At 41.7% G+C, this 23,219-nt stretch overlaps 1 protein-coding gene across 1 annotated transcript in view; it reads left to right on the plus strand.

Moving 5' to 3' along the window:
• LOC117347597 (NF-kappa-B inhibitor delta-like) overlaps positions 1-21,564 on the plus strand; it is a 46,633-nt gene extending 25,069 nt beyond the window's left edge. Inside the window, exons 4-6 of the mRNA XM_033918714.1 lie at positions 285-454; positions 4,843-4,959; positions 21,370-21,564. Coding sequence (XP_033774605.1) covers positions 285-454; positions 4,843-4,959; positions 21,370-21,564 — 482 coding nt within the window. The remainder of the gene's footprint in view (positions 1-284; positions 455-4,842; positions 4,960-21,369) is intronic.
• The last annotated feature ends 1,655 nt before the right edge of the window (positions 21,565-23,219 follow it).

The raw sequence follows: 23,219 nt of genomic DNA on the forward strand, positions 1-23,219 counted from the left end.
TGGCTATTGGTGTTCCATTATGACAGAGCTTATCACCTCACACTGAGGATTCACAACACTAATTAAAAATTAATTTTTTGTGTGACGCAGTATATTTCTCGCCCAATGAGAGAAACCTCCCATATATATATATTGTATTACCATCTTTTGAAGATTATATATGATATTTTTTGGTTTAGTGGAATTTGATAGAGTTTTGTAAATTTTTTTATGTATGTCAGGTTATAATCCGCCTTGTTAAAGGTGGACTATACATAATAAACTCTATTATCTTGTTTTGGAAGGTCACACGCCACTGCACTGTGCTGTCCTAGCCCATAACTCTGTCTTGCGAGAGCAGCGGGAGGGTCCAGGTCTTACACCCACACAGCAGGATGAGCTGGAGCCTCGCAGCAGAGAGCTGAAAGCTTGCATTCATCTGCTAGTGCAAATGGGAGCCTTAGTCAGTAGCCAGGTATCATCCATCTTCATCTTTTGAACCTTAGGATCGCTGCAAAGTTGTCCAGGTGTTAGTCTTGTTGGTAGGGCCAATACAAGAGTACTGGGTGCCCTAGGTGAGCCGTCCTCCATCTCCTTCATATTCAGAGTCCTAGACTTGGTTTCTCCTTCTAAAACTGTGATAATTAAATTATAGTTATGATCATCCTAAAGTAATTCATTAAAATATTTTAATCGGATATAATACTTTAGATATTAAACTTTATTGCAGGTAAAAATGTGTGTGGCTGTCAAGACTATTGCTTTGCTTTGACTGCATCTACTTTTGATGCACCCTAGAAGCTGACACCCTAAGCATCTGCCTAGTCTTGCCTAATGGTTAGACCAGCCCTCTTTGTTGGGTAGGTGGGTTCTAATGCCTGCCTTGGTTAATGGATTCAGATTTCGTTTTGCTTTCTGGTAAAGTGGTCTCCTAAGATGGAACATCCACTATGTAGGGATTATTAGACTCACCCAAAGCCAGGGGAAGCCAGGAGAGAGAGTGGAGCAAGTGTCATAGCATACTACCCGAATCTTGGAAGAAAGCAACCATTCGTCCAATAATCAAAGATCACAAAATCAAACTAGAGGAAAAATCTAATACAGGCCCATTGCCAATATCCCCTTTTTAGCAAAATTAACAGAGAAGGTTGTATTCAAGCAAATTTCAGAATTCGTTGAAAAAAAAACATCTTACACCCAAACCAAACAGGTTTCAGGCAACACCATTCCACGGAACACTCACTAATAGGTATGACAACTTCTATTCTCTACCATCTTGATCACCACAAATCTGTCCTCTTACTTTCTCTTGACCTTTCGTCTGCTTCCGACACAATGGACCATACTCTCCTCTTACAAAGACTGGAAGCAAAAGGTATTACTGATCAAGTTCTCCAGTGATTTCGATCTTTCTTTACCAATTGTTCCTCATCAGTTTCATTCAATAACTCCTCTTCTGAAAACTCCACCATAAACTATGGCATTCTTCAAGGGTCCACCCTCTCACCACTCTTGTTCAGTATCTTTTTAGCTCCTCTTTTGACTCTCTGCCAATCCATTGGGTTTAATATATTCACTTATGCTGACGACATCCAGCTTTTACACTCCATAGATTCTGAGAACCCTCTGGATGCTTTAACAATCAATATGAAATTGGAACAAATCTACCAATGGCTAGACACCAACAGAATGGCTCTCAATGTCATAAAATCAAAGAGAATGTTCTTCCCTTGGAAGGAAGGTCTTAAATTCTATTCTCCTATTACCCTCAAGGGGGATACACTTCAGGCAGTTAATACCATCAAGATTATAGGGGTTACATTTGTTTAGAAGTTATCATACCATGAACACATCAGTAGTGTTAAGTCCACTTTCTTCAGATTACGACAAATACGTTCCGTCTCAAAATCCTTGGAGCCTAATTCAATTAATATTCTGATACACTCTTTGGTGATTTCAAAAATCAACTATTGTAATGCCCTATTCAAGGGCATTACCAAAAAAGAAATAAGACGCTTACAAACATCCAAAATGCCTCTATTAAGCTCATCATGAATGCCAAGAAATATGACCATGTTTCGCCTCTTCTTAAAAAAGCACATTGGCTTTCGGTAGTTCATCGCATTACCTATAAAATATGTCTGTTAACTTTGAAATTTCTTCTTTTTAAAGCTCCAGCATTTATCGATAGACTCTTGGTTCTCTATGCCTCTGCCAGAACGCTCAGATCTAATGATCAACACTTATTGGCAGTTCCTTCTCTTAAGAGGGGAGAGTGTGGTGCAGTGGTTAAAGCTACAACCTCAGCACCCTGAGGTTGTGGGTTCAAACCCACGATGCTCCTTGTGACCCTGGACAAGTCACTTAATTCCCCACCCCTTGTCCCAGATACATTAAATAGATTGTGAGTCCGCCAGGACAGACAGGGAAAACTGCTTGAGTACTTGAATAAATGCATGTAAACTGTTCTGAGCTCCCCTGGGAGAATGGTATAGAAAATTAAATAAATAAATCATTAGCACATATCAACAGTATATTTTTTTCCGTTATAGCACCACAAATGTGGAATTCCTTGCCTATTCATCTAAGAGAAGAACGTCTTATAAACAGATTTAAGAGCAAGTTAAAGTGCTTTCTTTTTAAAGATGCCTTTGACTGACTAGTTTCTTAGGGCTCCTTTTACAAAGGTGCGTTAGGGCCTTAACGCGCGGAATAGCACATGCTAAAATGACGCGTCTGCTAGCCGCTACCACCTCCTTTTAAGCAGGTGGTAATTTTTCAGCTAGCGCACGCTATAGCATGCGCTAATCTTATGCGTGCGCTAAAAACGCTAGCGCACCTTAATAAAAGGGCCCTTAGATTTGATCTGCTCGTTCGAATTTTATGCTCTGTTATTTTTATTTATCCCCTCCTGTTGTTTAACCCCTTATTTTTTATTTTCTATTAATTATTGTATGTACATTGAGTATTGTTTGCATATTTGTTCCCCCTGAAAGTTGTAAAGCTTTTTATTAATGTACATCGCTTTGAAGTTTGATTAAGCAATTAATCAAATTTTAAATAAAACTTGGGTCCAGTTGGAGTCATGGGTCAGAGTTAGGTCTGACATATGAGGCAGGCACTGATTCCTCCCACCGCCGGCCATCCATGCTGTTTGCCAATTGCCAAGAGGAAGGGGGAGTGAGGAATCAGCGGTACCAACTTATTGCCTTCAATCATGCCCTCGATCCCATGTCCCTCGAAACCTACTGGCAATGATGAATACAGAAGCCACGGGGCTTTCCTTCTTGCCTACGTCGCCATAGGCTCTGCCAGTCTCAATCGCGCTCCTCCCCCCCCCCCCCTCTGAAGTTACTTCCTGTTTTTGAGAGGTGGTATCGAGACCGGCAAAGCCTATAGAACGTAGGCAAGAAGAAAGGCCCCGGAGCTTCTGTCTTCATTTTTACCATCCAGTTTAGTAGGACCAGAGCCAAAAGCAGGGCTGATGGAAACCGAATGCTGGTAGAGGTCATGGATGGAGGTGGAGGGAGAGAGAGAGAGAGTTGAGGTGTTGGAGGAAAGAAGGGAGAGGATATGCTGGATAGAGGAGCAAGAGAAGAGATACTGGTTAGAAGAGGGAAAATAGAGGGAAAGAAGAGAGAGAAAGAGAAGATGTTGGCAGGGGGAGAGTTAGCAAAAAACAAAATAAAACAAAAACTAGAGAATAATAGGATGAGGGAAATGCAAAGCTGTAAGTAGAATCAGATGGACATGCAGAAACATAAATGGAAGAAAACTGAAAAGAAAAGGTTAAAGTCAGAGACTGATGTAGTATAGTGAAGAAGACAGGAAGGGGAAAACTGGCAAGTAAATGAAGAAAAGACAGAAGAAAGTAGAAACTGGAAACTGGAATAAACATGAACAAAAGGCAATTGCCAGTGGCAGTGCAAATTAAGTAGCAAAAATGATTTCAGTTTTCCCCTGTCCTTGAAGAAGAAGTAGTGTGAAATGCGTCGGTAAAGGGGATAAACCGTACATAAGTTAAGTTATTAAACTTTATTATATCTATTTAAAAAGACATATATATATATATATATATATATAAATTAAGAAAACATTTGAAATGCCAAGCTTGGACTAATGAGGATCTCTACCATCACGAGTTATGCTACTCGGATGAAAATCCCTCAAATGCTTGAGCACGGATACACTTCTGTGTGGTGAACCACAACGCTATCTGAGGAAGTATTTGTTATCTGTTGAGCTTTAGGACATATGCATCACAGATGTTTTTATTATGTTTAGTGATTTAAGAGATAGCTGATAGAGAGGGAGGGTAAACAGTCTTTATAGACTGGCTCACCATGATAACCCAAATTTCTAACTTTGGTTTATATTTAGGTCAACCTCCCCCCCTTTTTTTTTTTTAAGGGATAAAAGATACCTCGGTTTAATATACAGTATGGCAGGGGTAGGCAATTCTGGTCCTTGAGAGCCACAGGCAGGTCAGGTTTTCAGGCTATCCACAACAAATATGCATGAGATGGATTTGCATGCACTGCCTCCTTGAAATGCAAATCTATTTCATACAGATTCATTGTGGATATCCTGAAAACCTGACCTGCCTGTGGCTCTCGAGGACCAGAATTGCCTATCCCTGCAGTATGGTATGTCTTGCAAAAGCAAAACTCCAGATAGCATAGGAGCACTAGGCAAGAAACCACCCTAAAATGAGATCAAGAGAGAGAGAATATTATTACAATTAATCTTATACTCATCTAGCAGTCTTGGAATATTACTTTGTGTGATGCATGTGATGAATGAGGTATTTCCAAGTTAATTTGTATATGTGTGCATGTGTTTTGTTTTGCCTAATTTGACCAGGATCTTAAAAGCAGCAAAACAGTATTGCATTACGCAGTTCAGGATGCCAATCTCCCTTTGCTGAAGTTCTTCTTGGAACTAGAGATGCACAAACCATCCAAGCTGGTCAACAACCAGGTGGGTGAGCCCCTCCCCCCCAAAAAAAAAATTAAGTTAAGGAACCAGTCAGCAGATAGCATAATTTCTGGTTTATGGCTTATTGTGATTTAGTATACCACATTTCATGCAATACACATCAAAGCAGTTTATAAATATTCAAATCTAAAAGCAGAAGAAAGGAACACCATTAAACTGAACTAGTTCTGGATTATAAATGAGAAGGAATTCCGTAATATCATTCATCCCACACACACACACACATTTATTTATAACGGAACAGTGCTGTGTCTAATTCTGACTATGTAACATTTGCTCATGCTAACCTGGAGTCTGACTAACTGACTCATAAGAGCCAGTTTTTCAAAATGATTGGGGGTATTCAACTCAGCACATTCTATAAGCAACCATCTACATTTAGATGGCAGGAATGCACATAAATCACCTCTTAGAGAGTACCAACCAGTAGAAAAGAATGCACCATGTTTTGATGGTTTGTACTTTCCCAATAGGCTTTTGCTTTGGTGGAGATTGGGCAGAGCATGGAAGAAAATACTTACGTGTTCTATAATTTTCATATGTTCTAGTTAACATCTAGATATGAGCATTTCTAGTAGCCATGGGACTGGTGTATGTGATGGTACCTTATATAAAGGTATACTTTCTGCCACTTGTGCTTCTGTCTTGTAAAGAAAAGTAGATGCCAATTTTCCTCTATTGAAAAAGGCACCTGTTTACCCTCTTATGTTAGGCACCCTGTTATAAGATTACCTTCATGACTTTGAAGGATACAGGGCACTCCTTCATGGTGCCCCGCAAGGCCACATAGATCACACACTCCAAAGTTAGCAGAGTCAGGGGTTGATCAGCAGAGCAGTCTAGGAACGAGACAGGAAGCCAGGGTTCAGTAACTGATTCAAGGGTGACGGGATAATTGCGCGCCAGACATCAGCGTGCCGAAAAGCCAACACTGACAATTCAGCACAGGAAAGAAGCGTGCCGCGGGAAAACTTCATTTTAAAGAGCTCCGAAGGGAAATGTGGGGGGGAACCCCCCACTTTACTGCATCGTGTTTGCGCATAATGCAGGGTTCCAACCCCCCCCCCCCAACAGCAGCACGAACACGATGCAGTAAAGTGCGGGGGGTTCCCCACTCACACCCCGCTTCGGAGCTCTTTAAAATTAAGTTTTTCCACAGTGCACCTCTTTCTTGCGCCGAATTGTCAGCACACGACAGACTATGAACCGATTCAAGAAAAAAACTAATAAAGAAACGCATAGAGTTCAAAGCCAGCATATCCACTGCCCCCTTCCAAACTTCACCCATCAGTCACCTTTTCCTGCTGCTAACATGCTACTTGTATAGGGTTAGGGTTAACAGACATCTGGATTTACCCAGACATGTCAAAGTGAAAATTAATTTAAGAATGGTGTAGCATCTCTACTGTTAGGAACAAGAGTAGAAAATTGAATTCTTTGACATCTTAACTTCTGGGAAACCCTGAAGAATTAAAAATAGGGAATGAGCAATTGTACAATTTAAGTTTGAAACTTTCTTTTTTTAGGAGAAATTTTGAGTAAAGGTAGGGTTGCCAGATTTCCTCTTTAAAAAAAAAGAGGATACCTGTTCCACCCTCAGCCCCGCCCCCACCACTAACCTCCCTGAGCTCAGGGCCACATGCACATACAGTGGCATGATGACATGACGCCCATGTGCATGTACGTATGACATCATCATGTCGACATCCACACAGGCAGAGAGGCCCTCCAGACGCAGCCCCAAGCTCGGGGACTTCCAAAACCTGGACAAACTGCCAGGATTTGGAAATCCCTCCAGGCACGCGGACAGTCCTCCAAAAAGAGGCTATGTCTGGGTTTTCCCGAATGTCTGGTAACTCTACCAAAAGGCTATTAACGGTTTTAAACCCTACTTACAGGAAAAGGGAAAAAGTTCTTTAGGAACTCAAAGGTATTTTTATCTTGCTTGTTTACCAACACCCCCACCCCCATTAGCCCTTAAGAAAGAAAGGATGCTGGAAAATAGCTCCTATAGAATCCTTGATAAAGCCATTTGATGGCGAAACGGGTCCCGTCAGGCTGGCTAGTAACGCTGCATAATAAAGATAAGTTACCCATATTTTAGATATTTTTAACAATTTGTACATCGCCTAGAACTTTGAATAGGCAATTCATCAAACTATATAATAAACTTGGTAAACTTGATAAGTGACAAAACTTACTGTGATAATCTTTTATTGAAGTTTATTTAAATTGGTAACAGTAAGATTTTTGCATAACATCAAGGAGGAGGTGGCCAAAAAGGATGAAGATATCAACCCTTTCAAATTCTAGCATCTGATATATAGATGCTGCCCCCTTCTATAGAGAATTCACTTGGAAGTGGGTTTATTCATATTTGTGGAAGGTTCCATTTAACCTCACTTCATCATCTTTATTCTGTTAGTAATAAAGGGCCCAAATTAAGAAAAGAAGGGTTTTCCCCCCACTCTGAACTTTGAGCGTGTGAAAGTGTGACAGAAGCTGTGTGGGTTTCTGAGCAGCAGCCGCTGACGACTCTACAGAACTTGAAGCTCTCCTTTCGAGAACCAGTTCCATAGTGCAGTCAGGAAACAAACTCAGGAAGGAAATAAGTTAATTTTATTTTCCTAAATACAATTTCACATTTCAGGAGTCCTGATAGGCTGGCTTCCAGCCTAGTGCACATACTCTGCGGGAGGAAGTCTTCTCTCCTTTTATTTTATTTAACAAAGGTGCGCTAAGCATTTTAGCGCGGATTTAGCGTGCGGTAAATCAACGCATGCACTAACCGCTAACGCGTCCATAGGATAACATAGCACACCTTAGTAAAAGAGGGGGTAAGTTTAGGGTAAAAACCAAAGATAAAGCTAAGTCAATAAAGGAGGAGAACCGAAGATCAAGAAATCAGGAAGACTTCAGGAACTGAGGTTCTGGGAACTGTTGGTTCTAAAAAAAAATAAAAAAGACTCCCCACACAAATTTGGGATTAGCCTGAATACTTTGGTGAGCTAGACATTCCAGTATGAACACATTTCAGGAAACACAAATTCAAGCTTTAATAAGCTTTTCTCTTAAGAATTTTGTAACACTTGTAGTTGAAAGTGTTGGTAGAAATAATATTGTCCAAACTTTAGATTGTAATAAGCTGGCCAGTAAGGATTATGTCCTGGATATTTTTTTTACCATTTATTGAAAATATTTTAAAGATTTTATTTTAAATACTTGAGTGCAATAAACTTCATTTGCACTTAACTTGAATCTAGCTGTTTGGATTTGTGGCAATCATAAGAACATAAGCATGGCCTCTGCCGTGTCAGACCAGAGGTCCATCGCGCCCGGCAGTCCACTCCCGCGGCGGTCCTCCAGGTCCATGACCTGAAAGTGTTCCCTACCTAACCTAAAATGTCCATACCCTATTCGCTCAATGTCCTGTAAGGTAAACCTCTATCTGTACCCTGTTATCCCCTTCGCTTCCAGGAAGTCATCCAGTCTCTTTTTGAACCCCAGAATTGTACTCTGTCTTATCACCTCTCCGGGAAGGGCGTTCCAGGTGTCTACCACCCGCTGAGTGAAGAAGAACTTCCTTGTGGAGTGTGTGGCGCAGTGGTTGAAGCTACAGCCTCAGCACCCTGGGGTTGTGGGTTCAAACCCCGCGCTGCTCCTTGTGACCCTGGGCAAGTCACTTAATCCTCCATAGGTACGTTAGATCGATTGTGAGCCCACCGGGACAGATAGGGAAAATACTTGAGTACCTGATTGTAGAACCGCTTAGATAACCTTGATAGGCGGTATATAAAATCCTAATAAAACTTAAAAAAAAAAAAATAAAAAAAACTTGCATTCGTTATGAATCTGTCTCCTCTCAGTTTTTCTGAATGACCTCTTGTTTTAGTTGTCCCTGCTAGTCTAAAGAATCTGCCCCTCTCCGCCTTCTCTATGCCCTTCATGATTTTATAAGTCTGTATCATGTCCCCTCTCAGTCTCCGCTTTTCCAGGGTAAAGAGCCCCAGCCTGATCTTATTCTTTTCTCAAGCTTTAACAAAAGCTCTGTTTCACCCATTTTGGTAATTATTTGGGTGAAGCCTTATTTTGTTGACCAGGTTACCACTTTTTGGAAGAGTTTCCTGTAGACAAGCCCTCGGCTAAACAACTACAGAGAGGCAGCGGGTGATTTTTCTCAGGGGCGAGGCCGCATCACACTATAAAGAAGACAAATGTTTCAGGCACAGGTTCCCTTGATCAATACCTCCAAAACCCAGTCAGAAGACATCAGTAGTTTTTCAGCCTGGCCTAATTTGAAGGACTTTTTATCAGACTTAATACTCCACTTCCTGTCAATGAGGCTGCTGAACATCTTTCGCTGTGCTGGTTTAATAATGACTCATAATTACACCTACAAGTGACAGTTATTTTCAGAATTTAGTTTCACTAAAAGTGAATAAGTGGATCAAATTTTGCAACAATAAAATTGTCGATATAAAAATGTTCAGCAGTGCAGAAAGTGGAAAAGCACAACAGGTCTCACTGAACCAGGACAAATCTTTTATTGGCCCAACACAGGCTGTGATTCGGCACCCAGCGCCTGCATCAGGGGTCCAGTAACATTCTTGAAACATAAACAAGTACACAAGGGCTCTCTTTGACTGAGGTGCGCTAGATGCTAACGTGTGCATGTTAGTCTATGGATGCGTTAGTGATTAGCATGCGCTAATTCGATTAGCGCGGGCTAATTGGTTAGCGCACTTTAGTAAAAGAGGGGAAATGTGTTCCAAATACAGTGGTACCTTGGATTACGAGCATAATCCGTTCCAGGAGCATGCTCGTAATCCAAAATGCTCGTTTATCAAAGCGAGTTTCCCCATAGAAAATAATGGAAACTCACTTTGATACGTTCCTCCCCCCCCCCCCGATAACCGGCATCGCTCCCCCCCCCCCGCTCCAACCGGCACCCCCCCTCCCCGCGTGAACCGCCCCCCCGCCCGAACAACTTAAACTTACCCCCCCCCTCCCCCGTCTAGCGTAGGCACAGATCGTGTGCCTAGAAGATCTTCCAGCTTCCGGCTTCTGCCTGCCTGCCTTGAGCATGCATCTGCATGCTCAATGACTTCTAATTCTCCCTCTCGGCTCAGAATCTAAGGGGTTTTTTTCCTTGTACCTGGGCAATGGAGGGTTAAGTAACTTGCCCAACGTCACAAGGAGATGCAGTGGAAAGAGAACCCTCACACTCTACTACTCTCTGCAAAAAGGTCACACTATTTCAAAGGAGCAGGCACTCTTGATGACATTGCCCCTGAAATGAAAATGAAAACAACACAGGAAATAAAATGAAAGTTTTTGGGTTGCCCATTCCTAATTAAAATATGCATTTACTTTTATTTTTACCCAAGTACATTTGGTCTAGTACAGGGGTAGGCAATTCCGGTCATCGAGAGCCGGAGCCAGGTCAGGTTTTCAGGATCTCCACCATGAATATGTATGAGATGGATTTGCATGCACTGCCTCCTTGAGATGCAAATCTCTCATGCATATTTATTGTGAATATCCTGAAAACCTGACCTGGCTCCGGCTCTCGAGGACCGGAATTGCTTACCCCTGGTCTAGTACACTGCATATTTTTAAATGTTTTATTCATATCTCTTGATTAATTTTGATCCATCATGGTTCACTTAATCTGTCCTGGTTTGTCCTTCTCCTTTGTCAGGACAGAATGGAAAACCTCAGTTGTCAGAATGATTAGTATCAAAAGCTGAATAGAACAGGAATCAGCAAATATCTCTGATGGATCTGTGAGTTAGCTGAGTAGCAAGCTTACATATGTAGCAACTCTTTTGATTGGTTTAGAGAAGATTATTGCTCTTTATGATGGGAACAGGGCACGCTTTTCGACCATGATTTCATCTCACTGTTGTTAGTGAAGTTTTCTAAAATATTTCATATTAGAATAGATTGACATGGTCACTTAATTGCAGAAAAAATATTACAGTGCCCCTGTGCATCACATTAGAGCAAAATGACCATCAGTCTTTTCTTCAGTCCTCTGCTTTTGGAATTGCAATCTTTGCTGGCTCACTGTCATTCTATATAGGCCATGTATTTCCAAAGACTAGTGAATAGCTGGTGGCATTTGGCTCAGCAAAATTTTTTAAAAAAAAAAGACAGAAAGGGATGTCTAAGTGCGTTTTCGTCCAAGTCGCAAGTCGTCCATAGTAAAAAACAGTCTAGGACACATTTTCGAAAAATATGTCCAAATTTTTTTTTGTTTTGAAAATCGTCTAAGAATACGTCCTGCCGATCTGATCGTCCAAGCCACTAAATCGTCCATCTTTATACCACATTTCCATCCAACTTTTCGTCCAAGTCAAAAATGCCTAGAACTATCCCTGTTGGATGTGGGAGGGGTCTGCAAAGTGATGGACTGAACACCCAGACATGGCACCTAAATAGTGTGGCACCTTACAGGGCACTGCTGTGAACTTCACAAAAAGGGTGCCATGTCTTCTCCTCACTACAGCTTCCTTATAGGTGACGGTGAGCCCCCCAAACCACCTCCAGAATCCCCTAGACCCACTTATCTACCACTCCAATAGCCCTTATGGCTGCAGGAGCACTTATATGCCAGTATAAAAGGGTTTTGGGGTGTATAGGGAGTGCACATGTTTCAGTATCAATGCAGTGATTACAGGGGCTTATGGGCATGGGGCCTCCTCTTCATGGGTCCCTAACCCATCCCCAAGACGGCTTAAGACGCCTCTGTGCAGGACGACTAGGCTTTCCTATGCCAGGCTGCCAGGTGATGATGGTCTGGAGGCTGAATTTTAAAGGTGTGATTACGATTTTTATGGGGTTGGGGGTCGGTGATCACTGGAGTAGTGTGTAGGGGTCTATATTATGTGTCTGCAGTGCCTATCTGGTGACTTTAGGTGGGTTTTTGTGACTTAGACCATGTTTTACATGGTCTAAGTCACAACGTCCAAGTTCCGTTGATCCTGGGCTGTATAACTTTCATTTATACATGCTGTAAGACTAAGTCTAAGCCGGCCCACATCCCGCCCAACTCCCGCCCTCAACACTCCTCCTGGAACGCCCTGTTTAGCTTTGGTCGTTCAGCGGCACTATGAAGGCCTAGGTCATTTAGAAATACGTCCTAAACCCATTTTTATTATCGGCACTTGGACATATTTGGACAATGTTCATCCAAGTGCCGACTTAGGCCAGTTTTTGGATGTTTTTCTCTTTCGATTATAACCCCCATAGGCTCTAACGGTGCCCCATGCAAATCTGACATCAATGACCCCATTCTTGTTCAACGGTAGCTACTCTGATGCAGGGTTCCTGTCTTTGATATAGGCAGCATTTCCAGCACAAAATCCCCCTTTCTTTCTCCACCACCTAGTATTCACTACTTTTCTATTTCTCCTCACCTCTACCCAACATCTTTAACCATCTGAACCCTTCCTCTTTCCCCTCACCTACATGATGTAGAAAGGAGAAGGTACCGGCATGGCACAAATCCCCCTTTCCATGCTCAGTGGGTACAAAACGCAGCAATCCGCCTCCTGCACAGCCTCAGCTACCACGACCCCACCTCCCCAGCCCTCCACAAAGAGCACTGGCTCCCGATTAGCCAACGTTGCGCATTCAAGGCCCTGGTAATAGCACATAAAAGAATTTACGCCACCACTCCAACCTACATAGAATCCAAGCTAACCCTGTACACCCCCACCTGCCCCCTCGGAAATGGAGAAATGCCTATGCATCCCCCCAGAAAGGTCTCTCATGTCAGAAATTGCCCGCAAATGCTCCTACAGCCACTTCATCCCCCAACTCTGGAACCAACTCCCCCCACAAATAAGATTACAGAACTCATTGATGACCTTCCAGAAAGCGGTAAAGACCCTTCTCTTCAACTAAAATTACAACTGCGATCTACCTCTTAAACTCCCCCTTCCTTCCCCCCCTCCCCCTCCTTCCTAAACCTCTACTTAAATTACTGTGTAGTCCATTCTTAACCTGTAATTAAATTGCTGTTTAATCCTCGTACTTGAACTACTGTATAATCGCTGTACTGTCCAAATATACTCCACTGTGAATGTTTGCTTGTAGGCCGTTCTGAGCTACTGGGAGAATGGGATAAAAATCTAAATAAATAAATAGATATGCCAAGGCACCCTCCAAAATCCTCACCATATCCTGCTGCTGCTGTTTTTCAGCAGCAGCAGCAAAACAAATACAAAGCCTTCACGGGGCCACTTTCTTCATCTTCACGGCTGTTGGCTCTGCCCCGGATGTGGAAGTGAAATCAGAGGGGGGCAGGGCCAGCAGCCGTGAGGATGAAGAAAGCGGCCCCGTGAAGGCTTTGTCTTTGTATTTCCACTGTTGCTGCTGCTGTTTCTCCAGATTAACAGCAGCAGCAGCAGTGACTGGGGTGTCAGGTGAGAGGGGGTAGACTCAAGATGGAAGGGGAAGATGAAGAAAGACAGACAAGTTTAATGGCCTGGGGAGAGAGAGAATACAGATGCTAGACAGAAGATGGAGAGAGGGAGGGTAAATACTAGATGGAAGGGAGGAAATAGAGAGTGGAGGGGAGAGAGAAATGGGAAGATGCTGGATGGAAGGGGAGGAAAGAGAGAGAAGGGCATATCCTGGATGGGGGGAAAGAGAGAGATGGGACAAAAGGGGGGAGAGAAATGGGCAGATGCTAGATGGAAAGGGGAGGGACAGAAAGAAGGACATGCTGAATGGGAGAGAGAGAGGGGGTAGATAATGAAAAGAAAGGGGACAGATGCTGGATGAGAGGAAGAGAAGGGCAGATGCTGAGTGGAAAGGGGAAGGGAGGAGGCAGATGCTGGATGTGGGGGACTGAAGGAAGGAAACAAACATTGGATGGAAGAGGGCAGACACTGGATGTGGAGGGGAGGATAGAGGAGGCAAACACTGGATGGAAGGAGGCAGATGCTGAGAAGAAGTGAGAGAAAGAGAGAGGGTGCAGATGCTGGGGTTAAAGGGGAAAAAAGAGGAGCGGGATAAGACACTGAATGGAAGAGGAGGAGATGCTGGATGGAAGTAGGAGAGAGAGAATCAAATTCTGAATGGGGAAGAAAAGAATTGAGATAGTGAGAGTCTGGTAAATAAAAGGAAGCGAAATAGGAGACAGAGTGAGAAAAAAAGATGGCAAGCTGTAGATAGACACTGTAAAAAAGGGAAATTGTAGACTGTAAAATAGGAAAGAGTTAAATCTGGACAGAGGCAGAAAAATAAATTGAAGAAAGCTGAGTGAAAAATGACAGATTGACATTAAATCTTGATAAGATAGTTAAGAGGAAGACAAGGGATCAACATGATTAAAAAGGTAAATGAGCAAACAACAAAGGTAGAAAAAATAATTTTATTTATAGTTTAGAATAAAATAGGGTGGCATCTATGTTAATAAATCATTAAAATGGAAATAAAGGGCTCCTTTTACAAAGCTGTGGCAGCAGCTGCTTCTGTGGTAATCATACCGACGCCCGTAGGAATTTAATGGGCATCAGAGCATTTGCTGCATAGCAGCTGCTACTACGCCTTAGTAAAAAGGGGGGTGGGGGAGATGATATCTCTTTATTGGACTAATTTTGATACATTTGTGACCAATGTTTGGAGACCAAGCCCTCCTTTTTCATATCAGAACAGGATACCATAACAGCTGTATACTGCCCTGACTAAGGAAAGAGGTTGTGGCCTTTGGAACCAAATTGAAACATATATTTAGTCCAATAAAAACAAATATTTAGTCCAATAAAATATTTAGTCCAAATTATGTTTTATTTGTATGTTTTAACTTATAGTGTAATGGTTGAAATATCAGTTTTTGAAATTTCCTTCTGCTGTCTTTACATTTTGCAACATACATCATTTTATCTTTCTCCAATGTCACATTGTGCTCAGTTTAGAATTGATCTACATATTTCTATTCTAATTTATGGTTAGTTATTTTTAATTGTGTGAGGGTCTGTTTGTGTTCTGTGTATGTGAAAGAGACGTGGTTTTCTGTTATCATTAACTGCGCAGGATGGACCTGTATTAATCTGGCTTCCTTAGTTTTCTGATAGGTTTATTGATGATCTAATACAGTGGTTCCCAACCCTGTCCTGGAGGCAGGGCCGGATTTTCCTATAGGCTAACTAGGCTAACTAGGCTTCAGCCTAGGGCCTCAAGATCCGTGTCACATTTTTTATAAAGGTTAGTACCAATAACAACATGTTTCATTTAACATATTGATATATCACAGTAATAATGTATTTTATTATCTCTCATGTAATTAACAAACTTAAAAATGGGAGGTGAAAGGGCCTCATAAGTGGAATAGCTTAGGGCCTCTTTTCATCTAAATCCGGCCCTGCCTGGAGGACCACCAGGCAAATCAGGTTTTCAGGCTAGCCCTAATGAATATGCAGGGAGCAGATTTGCATGCCTCTCACTTCCATTATATGCAAATCTCTCTCATGCATATTCATTAGGGCTAGCCTGAAAACCCGATTGACCTGATGGTCCTCCAGGACAGGGTTCGGAACCACTGATCTAATACCTACTGCAGTGTTTGTGGTGCTGTGTTTTTCTAAGTAGGTGTTTGTAATGTGACTTGTGGACATTACTGCTATGGTAGAACTGCTCTATAAGCCCTGATTGTCATTTATAATGTTTTACATAACTTTCACAGTATGTCTGGTACTAGATTTTAGATTTAGATCTCACTTTTCTCATTAATAGCTTAAGACAAGTTACATTCAGGTAGTGTAGCTATTTCCCTGTCCCTGTAGAGCTTACAATTTAACCACCCTTTTCCAAGCCGTGCTGCTGAGCAGCGCAAGCTAAATGTGAAACCACCCATTCTATTCCAGTGAGTGTACCAGCATTTAGCCTGTGCTGCTCAGCAGCGTGGCTTGATTAAAAAAAAAAAAGGGGGGGGGAGAGGTAGTTGATTCAATGGAGAGTTTTCTTCCTGATTTAAAGGAGAGTTAAGTGACTTGTTCCTCTATAATATTACCAAAATCCGACACTTCCTCTCTGAGCACACTACCAAAACCCTCATCCACGCTGTCATTACATTGCACTTAGACTACTGCAATTCGCTACTCTCAGGCCTTCCACTTAGCCATCTCGGTCCCCTCCAATTCGTCCAGAATTCAGCTACATAACTCATGTTCCGGGAGAGCTACTAGACTCATGTTACCTCTCTCCTAAAGTCACTTCATTGGCTTCCCATCCGTTTCTGAATACAATTCAAACTCCTCTTACTGACCTACAAAGGCACTCACTCAGCTGCTCCTAATTATCTCTCTTCACATATATCCCCCTATGCTCCTCCCCCACGAGCTCTGCAGCTCACCTTGGGTTCTGCATCCCCAACCCTATATGTCATGTCTGTCTGTACAAGTTAGCTCTTCCGTTAAATGTCAAAATATACAGCACTGCATACGCCTTTCAGCGCTACATAAGTGAATAAATAGTAGCATGAGTAGGTTCCAGGGAGCAGCAGTGGCTTCCCTGGCTCTCAGCCTGCAGCTCTTTTAGGTACCACTAATACAGATAACATATTATCTATATTACCCAATCTTTGGTAATTCAACTGCTTACTAAAGTCTAGTTGAGCTGGAGCCTGATGGCTATTTGGCAACCTACCAAAAACATGGATAGGTAAATTATTTTATGGTTGACCAAAACCTCAAGATATCTGTTGCAGTGCTGCTGAACATCACTGTTTACATGGTCACAGGAAGATGCTGGACTGGGAAGCTAAGGCTGACTGTTAAAGTGTTAAAGTACCAGCATATATTTCTAGAATATTGCAAATATTTTTCTGTTTTAATATGTTGCATTGTTTTGATTTTTTTGGTACATAATTCCCTGAAGTGTATTACAGTGTGCATAATCCCATCAGTAACGGAGGGAGGTAGCTGGTTGACAATGAAGGAATCCTCCCTTTTTGTGTTCCTCCCCCTTTTTTTAAAGAGTGGTGCTTATACAGGGGAAGCTATGTTCCTTCTAAGCTGCGCTATACATCCAGCAGCTGAAAAAGCAGACTATAAATGATAGTTAATTAAAATTTTCTCTTTATACAGTGTGCTTTCTGTAGTTTAATTTTATGGTTACCAAACACTTACAAGAAAAATCTGATTAATCTTACCATGCTAATGCAATTTTGAAAGTTTTTTGTAATGTCGCTCTCTGTATACACCAGGCCAAGGACTCGTCGCTCAGATGCGGTCCATATATAGCCCGTTCGCGCTTCTGTTGGGTTGCCATGGTGCCTGGGGGTGCTGCCCTTTCTATCACCAATGGAGAAACCTCCGCGCTGCTGCCAGCATGTAGGAATTTGATGTTTTGTAGCGGCTGAAGACGGAGCCTCCATCTTTGTTGGCTTCCATCTTTGTTGGTGATGTCACTTCCTCAGCAGGAAGGTTTAAGCACTTCCTCTGTAAACCGCTCTGAACTGTTTGTGGTATTGCGGTATATAAAAATGAAGTTATTATTATTATTATTATATATTGTTAATAAGATTATATTGCATGTATATGAAGAATGAACGGAAGAAATGGCATTACAATTAGTAGTATTATTATGGGAGTGGGGTCTGGGGCAGGGCTTAGGCACCCCCAAACAAAAAGGTGTTCCGATGCCCCTAGAAGTCTCCTTTCAAATTAAGTTTAATGCTATAGATGTAATCATATTTGACTGACAGCAAAGTTTGTGGATGAAACTTACATGCTAACAGTGGTGACAATGACCAAAAATTAATTGCACTGCCCGAAGGAGATGATTAAACAACTACAAAAAAAATTGCTAGGATTCTCTTGTATTGTATACACAAACAGACATCACATATATATTTCTTTTGAGACTTTTCAAAATACATTTTAAGAAAAATATAGCAATCATTCCACTGAAATAGATTCAAATATAAAAGGAAATAAAAATCACTGAAACTCAGCACCTTAAATTTTCAAGCAATCCATATCATTGCAAAAAAAATAATAATAATAACTTTATTCTTTTATACCGCCATAATCAAAAGTTCTAGGCAGTTTACACTAAAAAGAGCTGAACAATCAGCGAAATACAATAATACAGTAAAAAATAAAAATATTTGTAAAATAGAATTTCAATTAAAAAAACTCACTAATAAGCAATTTGGGAGGAGTACTTAGAAAGAAAAAGGAAAAAGAACGAAGGAACAATCCCCTTCTATCACTTAATCCCTGCAATTACTAGTTACCTAATTATCCCCATCCTTTACAAAGCCGCGATAGCGTTTTTACCACCTAGCCCAGGGGTAGGCAATTCCGGTCCTCGACAGCCGGAGCCAGGTCAGGTTTTCAAAATATCCACAATGAATATGTATGAGATGGATTTGCATGCACTGCCTCCTTGAGATGCAAATCTATCTCATGCATATTTATTGTGGAAATCCTGAAAACCTGACCTGGCTTCTGGCTCTCGAGGACCGGAATTGCCTACCTCTGACCTGGCCAATCTAGGTGCCTAATTAATTATTTAAAAAACTTAATCATCGCAGATAACAAGCAATTAGTACCTAATTGGATGGTAAGTGCCCAATTCAGTAGGCGCCTGCCGCTTTCAGGTAGACATCTAGTCCAAGGCACCTACCAGAAAGTAGCATGGTTAGGGGCAGATCGGGGTGTGTTTTGCATATAGGCACCTGCTTTTGACTTAGACAGTGCCTAACTTTGGCATTTAGGCCAAGAAAACCTTGGCATAAATAGGGTGCACCTAAGATTAGGATGCCTATCGGCACCTAAGTCCACTTTGTGTGCCATTAGGTGCAATTCTATAAGCTAGTGCTTAACTTAAGATTGGCATGCGCTCTGCGTTACATTCCTCGGCGCCTATGTTTTAGCTGCCATTTATAGAATCAGGACCTAAGTGCACAATGTAACTTGGCCAAATGATAGTAATCTATGAGTTGTGTGTATCACTTGGCGACATACCCAGAGCCCACAGATGCTCCACCCATATGCCCCCACGCATTTACATGATAACTGACTTTGGTGTGTATGTTACAGAATAGTACCTAGTGTGCATGTAGCTGCTAATTATTGACTCTTCTGATGTACATAAATGCAATTATTCTATATGTAAGCACATATTTGATGCCTAACACTAGGTACCAAGTTATAGAATGAGGGAGAAAATTTGTACCTAAGGCAACAGAGGGTTAAATGAGTTTCTCAAGATCACAAGGAGCATCACTGGCATTTGAACCCTGGCTTCCTGACTACTCTTATACTCAGTGGTGTAGTAAGAGAGGGGAACGGGGGCGGACTGTCCCAGGTGCCTTTTTGGTAAGGGCGCTGGCACCTCTCTGCCCCAATGCAATGCTTGCTCCCTCCCTCCCCCCATACCTCTTTAAATCTTCACCAGCGTGAGCAACTATTCTGCTGCTCGCGCCGGCCTGACTCCCTCTGAAATCACTTTCAGGTCACAGGACCAGGAAGTGACGTCAAAGGAAATGCCAACGCCGGTGTGAGTAGCAGGCCAGAATAGTTGTTTGCACTGGCAAAGATTTAAAGAAGTAGGGGGTGGGAAGGGAGGGCATGTGTGTGACGTAGGGGTGCTGAAGGAGCGGGAGTGGCACAGAAGAAACAGGGGGCAGAGAGGAGTGCGTAGTGCCCCAGGCACTTTCGACCCTTGCTAAGCCATTGCTTATACTCTTCAAGATCTTCAAGATCTGAACCATTTTCCAATTGTAGAACATGCTTTTCATGACAAAAAAATCTTTATTAAATTATCCCCAACATGAACTATTGAACGTTACTCCCCAAAAGCACACAGAAAGCCTGTTATTGTCTTCAACCACGGTAATGAAGCCATAAAACTCTAAAGAAAGTTGTGTAACATCCACTGTAGGTTGCAAATTCTGAATATTCTGCCTAGAGAAGGAAAATGAGCTGTTCAGAGCTTTTGTCTTTTGGATCATGTTGCTCAGCTCCTTTGACCTCATCTGGTCCCATCACAGCTCTATTAGATCAAATGCACTGTGTACACCGACACATAAACCAAAAGGTATAAAGTAGATTTCCAGACTATGCACTTGCTTTTGTTTCTGGAGCTTTTTTTTAAGAAGATTATTTTGGAGAATATGGGTCAAATAACCCTGTTTAATCCTCCATCTAGCCTCAGAACTTCGGAGTGCAGAAGATGTACACCCCTGCTCACTAAGACTTATGATAAATACTGGGCGGGGTAGATTTAGAGATCATGACCTCAGGGTGGGTGTTGAAAATGTCTCTCTGTTGTCCTGATCTTGGAATGTGAGCTGTGCCGGCATTTAATATCCTGCAGCCTTTGGCTGGTGGTCACACTATCTTGAAGACAGGTGCAGTGCTAATGTCTGGTCATGTGATACACTAGATCACCCTCATATTACTGAACAAAACAGGTGTAAAGGTGAAGGTAGAAAGCAATCAAAGGAAAGATAAAAGAAATACTTGTGTGCATGTAAATGCCAAAATTCCTCCTAAACACTATTCTGTACATACACACGTGGATAGCACATATTTGCAAGGGGACGGACATTTGGAAGGAGCTTTGGTGGGGCACCAATTTACAATCATCAGACAAAATTTGTGTATAGTTAGTTGATTATGCATTTATGCGAATAATATGAATATGATCGGCACTATGCATAGCAGCAGCTTTTGTTAGATATATGGATGATTGGTTTGATGCAGAATTGGGAATAGTGAAACCGGAACTACGGAAATTGGAAAGACTATAGTTGAAATCAGGAGATAGTGAAAGTAGATTGAATTGGAGACGTAAATTAAGAGATTATAAAAAATTGATTATAGAGAAATGTACTAATTATTATGCCCAAAAAATTGGCACACCAAACATTAATAGTACAAATCTTTTTGAACTAGTTAAAAATCTTTATGATATACAAGCCTGTTCTTACCTAACATTAGACTCTTCCCCATCTGCAGATGCCTTGACTGAGTTTTTCAGCAACAAAATTAATAATTTAAGATCCAAATTATCGGCCTCCACAAATAATCATTTGAATTTCCCCGTTGCTCAATATAAAGAGGAACCTAGGGTGGATATGCACTGGTATAATTTTTCTATTCCTAATTGGCAACAATTTTGTAAATAATACATCAAGTACGTTAATTCTTATTGCAGATTAGATTGCTGCCTGCCTAATATTATGAAAGTTGCACCAGTCATTTTTAACTGGTGCAAATCTTTACGGGAGCAAAATGGTACAAAGGATCTGAGAAATATCATTTTGATTATTATAAGCATATCCCTATCAATCTGTCAGATTCTGCATTTTACTCAGTGTACCTAGTCTTAATTTTTTTCTCTCTCTCTACCTCCCCCCAATTCTAGGCTCACGGCAACACAGCTCTGCACATGGCCGCTGCTCTGTACCATGAACCACAGCAAGAAGAAATCATCAGACTTCTTTTAAAGCACGGAGCCGATCCGAGTGCCAGGAATCTGGAAAATGACCAAGCCATCCATCTGGTGCAGGCAGGGGAGACGGGAGATCGGGTAAATCTCACATTAGCAGATAAACTGTAGTTCCTGTTTAGCTTTCCCACAAGAGTTGGCAGTGCTTTCTACTGCAGTTTCAAACACATTGGAGCTAAAGCGCTGGCAGAAAACATGTTGCAAAAGCAGCCAGTGGAATCTCCAGAATGCACGTAGAACATCACCTAAGAATAACATTTATGGTCGCTCACACTCTAACATTCAGTGGATAATGTCGACCTGAATCAAGGCTGCCCAGCAACACTTAACTTTGAAATCTGTACACAACTTTCTTCTTAATTGGCATGGTAATTGACTGCGCCAGTTTTCAGTCAATCAAAAAAATTAAATTACTCATTTAAGAGTCCTACATGGAATTTTTAGGATGCCTAGCAATGCCTATGAATGCCTGCCAAAAAAGTAGGCATGGTTAGGGATGGAGAATAGGTGTGATAAACATAGACATCGCTAGGCATGCGAGATAGGTGCTGGTAATGTACCGGTGCCTATCTCTGCAGCGCCCTGTGATGCCTAAGGCCACTTAGGTGCCACTAGGCGTGATTCTATAAGCAGAGCCTAGCAGTTTTTTGACAACTGCACAGAGTAGCATCTATATGTTGGCGTGCTTTGGCTCTGTTTATAGAATCTGTCCCTGAGAGCTGTTGGCATGGAATCTGTTGCGCAGCAACAGTGTCCAACAAAAAATTGGGTCATAAATGCAACCGAAGAGCTTCTGGGTTTATTCGTGCCACCATATACGCAGGCCTACATGTACAAAACAAGATAGCCTGCATGGTCCAGAAAGCCATCTATGGGGATAACTCCACAGAACTTAGTGCAGGCGCACTCCTTCCTCAATGCAAGGACACACCAACGGTACAAACTAGCCTTCTCCCCCTCCCTTTCATGCATACTTAAGAAGAAGCCAGTCATCTCCTTTACATTAGTCCATATTTAGAAATCATGTGTCCAATAGATGTGACATACCCCGACCCGATCTTATTAAGGAGATGAAAATTTGTTAAGATAAGTTAAATTTTTATAACTATTTATATTGAGCACTTTATATATAAAAAAAATTTTCAACAAATTGACATAATACATATAGAAACATATGGGCAAATGAAGAGGCCACAGCCATAGCCAAAAAGGTGTTTTGTATCGCTAAAAATATCAGCGAACAAACAATGGCATGTCTGAAGCCCTAAAGAAGTGGTAAAAGTGAAAAACAGTGTTCATTAGTCTATTGGACACATGATTACTTAAGAAGAAGCTGCATGAATCAATGTTCGCATACCAGGGACCCAAGATATGGAACAGTCTCCCTCTCCAATTACGCCAACCATGCCAGTATTACATCTTTAGGAAGAAACTTAAGACCCACCTTTTCTCCTTGGATCTATAATGAAATCTCAGGAGCCCACCTCCTATTCTTCATTCAATGTTCATATCCTCAGTTCTTAATGTCGTTGAAACCGCTTTGAATCCTAGCTGAAATTTGTGGTATAGAAGAAAAATGTATAGTATGGTATATTTAACAAATGGATCAGCAAGGACTTTCCAAAGTGCATATGTGGAGAGATGCAATCAATTAACGACATCATAAATGCCTCCCCAAATTTGTACTTTGTGAAGCCATGTGTTCCAAGTCTGTCATGGAGTTCCCCTTTAGGCGTTTGAGCCAATCAGGGCCTTAGACCCCTCCC

Source organism: Geotrypetes seraphini, chromosome 13 (genome assembly GCF_902459505.1).
Source record: "Geotrypetes seraphini chromosome 13, aGeoSer1.1, whole genome shotgun sequence".
NCBI classification, from domain to species: Eukaryota; Metazoa; Chordata; class Amphibia; order Gymnophiona; family Dermophiidae; genus Geotrypetes; species Geotrypetes seraphini.